The sequence below is a fragment of the Danio rerio genome, chromosome 2 (assembly GCF_049306965.1).
Source record: "Danio rerio strain Tuebingen ecotype United States chromosome 2, GRCz12tu, whole genome shotgun sequence".
Classification (NCBI taxonomy): Eukaryota; Metazoa; Chordata; class Actinopteri; order Cypriniformes; family Danionidae; genus Danio; species Danio rerio.
This window is the reverse complement of record NC_133177.1, coordinates 34,797,863-34,806,779: the sequence shown is the minus strand read 5'-3', so window position 1 is coordinate 34,806,779 and position 8,917 is coordinate 34,797,863. Positions and strand designations below refer to the sequence as shown.

Genomic DNA, 8,917 nt, shown 5'->3' with positions numbered 1-8,917 from the left:
GTAAACAAAAGAAATAAATTCATATAGGTTAAGCAAATTTTTATTTCTGGTTGAACTTTTATAACTTTTTAATGTAGACACACAGACATTTTGCACACAGCTAACCCTGCCCCTAACCCCCTGACTGTGTTATTACTGGCTGGCTACATTGAGGGCATTGTGCCTGAGATTGCATGTCTGAAACTGCATATCTCAGCTTGCATATAAAAGTCTGCATTCAGATACTATTGGATATTTTAGTCATTGTATACTTTAAAGTTAATCAAGATATGAAGACAATAGCTTGGCTTAAAACTAATCTTGTTAAGGCCACAGACTAGTGCTTTCATTTATCAACAAATAACTGACATGCTCAACAATGAACTCTTCATCTAAAACATCCTTGATTAACTGTCTGATAAAGGGTATCCACACTGTTCAATTGATTTTCTCAAACAATGTGGTAGCAAGGTAAACAATTTTATTCAAACAAGAATCAAATTATTAGGCTTTCTGCAGCTATAAAACAACATTGTAAAATAAAGAGTATAAGCATCAACACTTTAATAAACCCAATTGAAGGGCAAGTTCACTCAAAAATATGAATTTCTGTCATCATCTACTCACTTTTTACTTGTTTTAAACCTTTAAGAGCTTCTTCTCCTACCGTTAGACACAAAAGAAATTTTTTTGAAAAGTGTTCGAACACTGTAATCAGCAACTTTCGTAGTATATATATTTCCTTAACAGTGGAAAGAAACCCATAAAGGTTTGAAACCAAGATTAAGTAAATAGTGAGTACATTGTCATTTTGGTGTGAAATATCACTTTAAATTCTAAATTAAATAACTAAAACTGAACATTAACTGTTAAAAAAGTACTACATTTGTCCACCCTGTGCATGAAAAAATCAGGGTTCAATAAGATATGAGGCACAGTTCACACTATAAATCAACATGAACTGTTCAACTTAAAACTAACAATCCTGGTTTATTTCAAAGCCTTTAATTAACAGTATCTGCGCTCATTCCATGCGCTCTTTGTCAGTGTAATATTAGTTAATTGAAAGCCATCTATTTATTATGGATGATCTAATGCAGAGCCGTATGTTATTTAATGCTGAGTGAGCAGACATTGATTTTCAGCAGTCAGATGTCATCCTCTTAGACAGAGCAGACAGGCAGGTGCTGGGTGGATTGAACACCTCAGGGTCACTGATGCCCAGCTGAAGGTCGAAGAAGCGAGTGGACGTGGTAACACTGCTGTTTTTGGTGTAAGTCTCCTGCACAGGATAGCAGTCTTTCAAAGTGTACACACCAACCCAAGCTTCGTCTGTCAGAGAAAAAGGTGTACATTTCTATCAGTCAGATATAATAAGGCATGGTCATATGCAAACTGCACACTCAACAAACATACTTTTGCGAGCTGGTTTGCGATCAGACCACTCTTGGACCTCGATCATGTCTCCAGGTCCTCCAATAAAGTACTGGTCCTCGTATGTGGAGTTGAGGGGTATATCATAAGGATCCCAGGCCTCCGTCAGAGCAATTTTTGCACACTGCTTTGTAATTTCCTCAATCTGAAATAGCACTCCACTTTTGAACAAGTAGATGTACTCAAAGAACCTCAAAGACAAAGCATAGTACACATACTGTAATGCAAGCAATTTATACATTTTTATTAATGTAGTTATAATAATGCTGTTTCTGTATTACTCACAATACAATAATCATATGAGGTTATTCATTCCACTTTCGCTTTTTAATCTACAATTTGGATCAAATCAATGGTGGACATTTCAGACAGTTACTATATTTTTCATTCATTCTCTTTTTGGCTTAGTCCCTTTATTAACCTGGTGTTGTTACAGTGGAATGAACCACCAGTGTATCCAGCACATTTTATACACAGCAGATGCCCTTCCAGCCGCAACCCATAACTGGGAAACACCTATACACTCTTGCACACACTCATACACTATGGCCAATTTAGCTTATTCAATTCACCTATAGTGCATGTTTTTAGACTGTGGAGGAAACTGGAGCACACGGAAGAAAACCTAAGTAAACACGGAAAGAACAGGCAAACTTCACACAGAAATGCCAACTGACCTAGCCAGGGCTCGCACCAGCGACCTTCTTGCTGTGAGGCGATTGTGCTACATACTGTGCCACCGTGCTGCCCCTATTATATTTTACCTATCAAAATTCAAAGCTTTCATTTTTTCTTTACTGGGTATTGTTTTCTGATATTTTCCCAGGGATGGGTTGCAGCTGGAAAGGCATCCTCTGCGTAAAAACTTGCTGGATAAGTTGGTGGTTCATTCCGCTGTGGCGACCCTGGATTAATAAAGGGACTAAGCCGACAAGAAAATGAATGAATGAATGTTTTCTGATACAAGTGACTTAACATGCTTTAATCAAGATAATTGACATGCATAACAAAATTACATATTATACAAAGTCCGACAATATGGTAAAGGTAAACTTTTTTCCTTTTTAATTTCCTGATAGCAGATCATTATCAGAAAACAAGACTTCTTATGTTGTCAATTTGGTTCTCAAGTAAATTTATGTTGATTTAATTTATTGTTATTACTCGATTTTTATGAAGAACCATACAATTTGAGAGTTTTTGACCAAAAACCTGAAGATGATGATGATAATAATAATAATAACAGAAAGCCTATTCTATTATAAAACATATTTTATAATAGCTAATAAAATAATATTTATATAAAAATATATTATATCATAATTATGTAATAAAATATAATAACAAATCTGTTATTATATATAGTTTTAGAGTATATTAAGTATTTAAAAAAAATAAAAGGTTATTATTTTACACAAAAAAATTACTTATCAATGACTTGATGCTATATTGTCTCTTTTTTACATAATAACTTTGTTTTTCAGGTTTGGGAATGTTTAAAACATTAAAAACACAAGACAAAAAATACTGACGGTAAGCGTATTAAAGTGTATTTCATAACACTATGAATGCGTACTTCTTGCATGGTGTGTGTCCAGTCTTCTGCTCCAGGACCCTGATTCTCTGGTTCTGGGCGTCATAGGAGACCGCTGCCCGTGTGTTTCTCCCGGTGCCGTGATCATATTCAACCGTCCGACCCTCCCACTGCAGCGGCGCGGGGCAGGGCTGAGGAGCCGCCCGAAAGCCCGAACACACGGATAAACACAACACCTGCCATAAAACAACAAACACCAACATCTCTGCTAGTTCACCGCAATAATGACGAGAAAATGAACCAAATCACGCAACGATTCAGAGGCCTGTGAGTGGAGCAGAGAGATGTTTGCGGGATGCTTCATCCAATGACAAATGACTGGCAGCAGCATCCATGTCACGAACACGTGAGAAACAGCGATTGGTCAGATATCAGACCCATATGACAGATTATTTTATTATAAGTCGAAAAAACAAAACAGTATAGTTTCTTGTATTACTAAACGGCGTTAAAAATATAATTATAACATGAATTAGTAATAACAACCTGTGTTATTATTTACTTTACAACAAATACAATATTATATTTCGCCATCATGCTGAATGCTTATGTAAATAATAAAACCTAGTAGTATCTGTAGTTAGTAAAATAATTACAAATTTTACTGTTTTAATAACCTAATTATTAATACTTAATTATAATTAATAATAAAAATAATAATAATAACATATTATTATTGTTTACATGTTATTGCAAAGAACATTGATATTTCACCATAATATTTCTGAACAATTTAATAATTAATGTGATAAATTATATCAGTTTGCCAGACTAATAATAATATTAACAATAACGATAAAACTTCTAACGTTAATTATTTAAAATATTGTTAGTGTTTAATCCTAACCAATCCCGAGCGCATGTGAAATTCTGTTAATAAATTCTTTTTTATTAATGTGCATCGAAAAAAACATTTATATACAAATCAGAGTTGTATGCTGACGTTTGTCGTATTATAATAAACGCCGCCATTTGCATCAGTTTGTTTACAGAAGCAGAAATCGCCGAGACACCCAAACCACCAGATGGCAGCATCTTTTTTTCTGCCACCACCTATGGCTTTAGTATGTTTGTCTTCAATAAGTGTTCAACGTTGTTGGTATTTAATATGGCGAGCCCCGTACAACGTGTGTGCTAAAATCAGTTTGAGTACGTTCAAAAAGGTTGAGATGTCAGATTTAACACAGACTCAGTTTGAGTCCAGCGATGATGAACTGCCGGAGGAGGTCGCCTTCGACGCGTCCAAACAAGCGGCGCTGAAGAGCGTCAAAGATGCGCTCGAGTCGGCCAAAAGGTCTGTCTGTGTGTGTGAGAGTTTAAATCATCAATACACACATGAGCTGATGATGGCACAATAATATTGTTTCTTTCACTTTGTGCTCAGAGAAAAGAACTTGTTGAAGGAGAAGCGAAGAAAAAGGCAGCAGCTGTTTCAAGAGCAAAAGGTTGGTCGATTCATTCGGTCTTAAAGATGTCTAACAGTTAGCATGTTGTTACTTAGAGCAAATAATGTATTTATCCGCATCAAATAGTTTATGTAGCATATTTGTGTCATTCCACACTTCTTTATGTGTTATATCTGTTGTTTTAGAAGAGAAAGCTACTTCCTGAAGACCTTCTAGAGGAATTTGATACAGAACCTCAAAAGTAAGTTCTCGCCATTAAAAGGGATAGTTCAGTCAAAAATTAAAATTACCTCAGGAGTTTCTTCTATTGAACACAAAAGGATATAGGTTGAAGAATGCTGGTTGCTGGCATCCATTGACAAAAATTACCATCCACCAGCGTTCTTTAATCTATTGTTTTTTTGTACAACAGAAGATAGAAACTCAAATAGGTTTGGAACCTTTAAGTGAAAGTTGAGTAAATGAATTTTCATTTTTGTGAGAATTTCCCATTTATTAAAATGACTATAATTCTCAAAATCATTTGCAAGTCTTAATAAATGTATTCTTTCACTTTAGGCAGACTGAAGTTACGAACAACAACAAAGGTAACAATCGAAAACCATAACATTTACATTTCTGAAACTCTACACCAGTGGCCATGTCAGAAATGCTGAAGTGAGTGTGGAACTCTTTGTTCCTCAAAATGAAAATGGTCAAAAATATGAGCTAAAAATATATGCGTCATTGAAAATGTGTGAATAACTTACTATTGTTATATTGTTGAAAATACTGAGAATACGCACTAGTACGTTTTAGTTTTAAAACAGAGTTTTAAACAGAGACTAGCTTTTCACCCAACGTTTCTAAACAACTCTGTCTACACCAAAACACTGAAAACGCAAATCGCATGACTACACACACACACACACACACACACACACACACTCTGGCATGCGCTGCATCATATATAGCCAGATGAGAGCTGTGCTCGTCGGACTGTTCAAGGATGTACCGCTAGATCCAATCTCGCTATATTTGTTAAACGGGATATTTAATTTATCTTGTTGTCTATATCTAACGACGTTATCCCTGACTTTGGTCTTTTGAATCTATTACTTGTTCTTTGTGCTTAGCACAAAGATAAGTTAATAATTAATGTAACCGCTTACATTCTGTATGTTGACTTATTGTTTGCCTTTATTTCCTATAATGTATAAACTTATTGTACGTTGTACTTTTATTAAGGCTATTATTGATTATTAAAACTGACATTCAGCAAAAGAGAGGGTGTTTTGAATTTTAATGAAAATGAAAGGAGGCAGTAATGTTATAGGCTCCGTTTTGTTATAAATATGCATACAGTAAAAATGATGCTCGTATCTGAAGCACGACGCCTCAACATTTTTGCTGTCTGTTAAGTTGTTAATAACAAAATGAAAAAAGTCCTTGGGAGTTTGTTTTCCATATTAAAGTTGCGAAGTCTGAACTTACAAGGAGAGGATGCAGGACTGAACTGTGTGTAGGCTATTTAATATTGAGGAAAAGCCCCATGTCTCTGTTTTTCCTCATCCACACTAAGACGTAGCAGAAGCGTTTAGAATGAAAACGGCCTCTTCAGCATTTCTAAAACGCTCCATTTTTGGCGCTCAAACTCTAGTGTGGACGGATGGCGTAACCGTATCAAAACTTATGCGTTTTAAAACGAAAATGTATTGGTGTAAACAGGGCCAAAACTGTGCAGAGCTTCGGCCCTTCAGGAACTGATTTTGACACCTGTGCTTTAACACAATTTTAACTGTCGGTCATTTGGAATATTAACTGACATACAACTATTTTGTAGATGAGGAAGAGACAAACACTTCAGAGGCGATCTCTAAGAGGTAAGTATAATAAATGCACACACTTTCATTTCTCTCAGGCTTCCACATGTATATAAGAAACAATCCGATTTTAGTTTACCAGAAAACTACACCGTAATGAGGCTGAAGGATGAATCTGCTTCCAATTCACTTCAACAAAGCGCTGTGGACTTTATTCAGTCTCGCTTTTATGGACCAAGAACCAACAGAACCACCAGTAAGCTCTCGCTGTTCTCTTTAGAGCCCGAATTTATGCAAATGAAGTTAACCAACTGGATATCAATGTGTACTTTAATTACAGACACAGAGCTTCTATCCCTTAATAAGAAGAGGGGTGTAAACAAAGGTGCAGCTGTGCAGTTTGCAAATAAAAAATGGGGTGAGTATTGAGATTGTGTTCAAGAATATTATAATGTCCTCAACATATGTTTTGAAATGCATGTGATTGTCCTTCATCTACAGCTGTTGACATGAAAGCAAATGTTGCAAAGACCAACAAAAGGTTTATGCATAAAGTGAAACTGATTCCTACTTGAGATCTGAAGCAGGAGAAAGAAGTGCTGAATTAGGAGTTCAAGAGGTGAGGACAGTTGGCTTTCATCACCCAGCTGTTTCTGACCACGTGGATCATGCTTTTCTAAAGGACCCCTCTAAGGATTTCTGACCTCTTGGAACCTCTTAGTCAAGCATATTTAAATATACCTAAAGTAAGATTGTGTTTGCTCATTTAACAAGAAATAACCTATCTTGTCTACAGATTCAAACTTTATAAAGAAGTGGCAGGATGTAAATTTGCTTTTGCATATTTACTTAACATTTTAATACATGTAAACCTGATCTTGGAAACGAACATTCTGGTCGGTTGCTTTTGTACATTGTTTGACTCCATTAAAACCCTTTGACTAAATTAATCATGGGTGGTGTTTATTTTATCATTATTATTATTATTTATGTATATTTTTTGAAAATTTAAATCAACCAGTGGCTACAAATTAAATTTTACTGTTGGCCCTGATGTACAGAACCTAATGTGTACTTTGTGCATTGGCACATTTTTAAATTGCAGATACGGAGTGCTCACACACACACACACACACACACACACACACACACATATAGATGTCAAACATCTAGTGATCACCCACACTCTAAAACAGAATGGAAGGCTTTGTGTTCGTCTATGTACAGGGGTTAGACAATGAAGCTAAATGCCTGGTTTAAGACCACAATAATTCATTGGTATGATGTAGGGCAGGGGTGTCCAAACTCGGTCCTGGAGGGCTGGTGTCCTGAATATTTTACTTCCAACCCTAATTAAACACCCGAGTCAGCTAATCAAGCTCTCTCTCTCTAGGTATACTAGAATCTTTCAGGGAGGTGTGTTGAAGGAAGTTGAAGCTAAACTATGCAGGACACTAGCCCTTCAGGACTGAGTTTGGACTCCCCTGTTGTAGGACTTCTTTTGTGGCCAATGCAGCATCAATTCTTCTCGGGAATGACAAAATGTTTTTGAGCCATTCTTCATGCAGAATAGTGAAGGGGACCATTTCCTGACTTGCTCCTCCTAAACCCCAAAGTGGCTTAATAATATTTACATCTGGTGACTGTGCATGCCATAGGAGATGTTAATCATAATTTTTGACCTTGTGGAGCTCCTGGTAAACTGCTTTGGTACCACCGGTTTCAGTATCATCATCCAACCCCTGTTTATGCTTTAAGTTAACTTACATCCTACATGTTCCACACCAAAGACTAAAAACAATATGGACACATTTCCACTTCCTTTCATTGTAAAAGGTAAAACAAAATAGTCCCAGTTTGGCTGCTGTCATCATTTTGGATTTTGAGTCTGTGCTATAGTGATTATGAGCAGGGGGTTACAGGATGAAAATTCCATCCAAACTCCTGCAGATCCAATCACAACACAATTATGAGACTAAACCTGTTTTTATAGTATCAAATAACTAACTAAAAGCAAACAAGAAAATGAACACGAGCATACACCACTGGAACTAATGGTAAAGAAATGATTCGCTGTACCCTGATTTACACCTTTTAAATTAAAGTTATTGAATTGTTGTCACAATCTGCGAGTGGTTAGCTTGGTATTGGTGATGACTGTAGGTGAGGCTGAGAGCCATGAGGGCAGGCAGGGTGAGGACAAGAGTTTTAACATGTTTGACAAACGGCAAGTCCCACAAAGCTGCAAATGGATACGTTTGTTTAGATATTAGAGGTTTTGATTAGAGCATAGGGATGAAACCTTCTGAATGGACCACAGTGACCATCTGAAAGCAGCCTACATTGTTTTCACACAAAAGCAAGTGGCAATCCAAGAAAATGTTGAAACATTATGAAACAAGTGAAGTTTTTTATAAACTGATTTCGAGAGGATCACTTGATTATGATTTTCCATGACTGGTCCCACATTCTCACGATTGATTCACCAATCAGATGATTCCTACTCGCTATAAATAACCAGTTTCTTATCTCAGTATCTTCGTCTAGAAGAATACCCCCCACCCACCCCTACTCCCCCACCTTTCTACATAGGTGACACGGCAACCCAGTGATTAGCACTGTTGCCTCACAGCAAGAATGTCTCTGGTTAAGGTCCCTACTAAACCAGTCGACATTTCTGTGTGGAATTTGCTTGTTCCCTC

At 36.5% G+C, this 8,917-nt stretch overlaps 2 protein-coding genes across 2 annotated transcripts; one reads left to right on the top strand and one right to left on the bottom strand.

The window, feature by feature from the left end:
• Positions 1 to 445: 445 nt before the first annotated feature.
• epdr1 (ependymin related 1) lies at positions 446 to 3,316 on the bottom strand. The gene is made up of 3 exons (NM_001002416.2): positions 2,990 to 3,316; positions 1,396 to 1,604; positions 446 to 1,311 (listed from the first exon to the last, which is right to left on the bottom strand). Exons 1-3 carry the CDS (start codon positions 3,208 to 3,210, stop codon positions 1,121 to 1,123), a joined length of 621 nt encoding a protein of 206 aa, NP_001002416.1. The 5' UTR covers positions 3,211 to 3,316; the 3' UTR covers positions 446 to 1,120.
• Positions 3,317 to 4,102: 786 nt separating this feature from the next.
• On the top strand, positions 4,103 to 7,165 carry nol7 (nucleolar protein 7). The gene is made up of 8 exons (XM_682189.9): positions 4,103 to 4,301; positions 4,392 to 4,452; positions 4,599 to 4,654; positions 4,972 to 5,000; positions 6,236 to 6,275; positions 6,350 to 6,471; positions 6,556 to 6,633; positions 6,717 to 7,165. The coding sequence occupies exons 1-8, from the start codon at positions 4,177 to 4,179 to the stop codon at positions 6,788 to 6,790; spliced, it is 585 nt and encodes a 194-aa protein (XP_687281.5). The 5' UTR covers positions 4,103 to 4,176; the 3' UTR covers positions 6,791 to 7,165.
• Positions 7,166 to 8,917: the final 1,752 nt, after the last annotated feature.

Coding starts and splice junctions, on each gene's coding strand:
- epdr1 (NM_001002416.2), bottom strand. CDS start 3,210: ATGTTGGTGTTTGTTGTTTTATGGCAGGTGTTGTGTTTATCCGTGTGT. Junction 1,605..2,989: donor GGACACACACCATGCAAGAA/GTACGCATTCAT, acceptor TTTGTCTTTGAG/GTTCTTTGAGTACATCTACT. Junction 1,312..1,395: donor TCGCAAACCAGCTCGCAAAA/GTATGTTTGTTG, acceptor TTTCTCTGACAG/ACGAAGCTTGGGTTGGTGTG.
- nol7 (XM_682189.9), top strand. CDS start 4,177: ATGTCAGATTTAACACAGACTCAGTTTGAGTCCAGCGATGATGAACTG. Junction 4,453..4,598: donor AGCTGTTTCAAGAGCAAAAG/GTTGGTCGATTC, acceptor CTGTTGTTTTAG/AAGAGAAAGCTACTTCCTGA. Junction 6,472..6,555: donor AAGAACCAACAGAACCACCA/GTAAGCTCTCGC, acceptor CTTTAATTACAG/ACACAGAGCTTCTATCCCTT.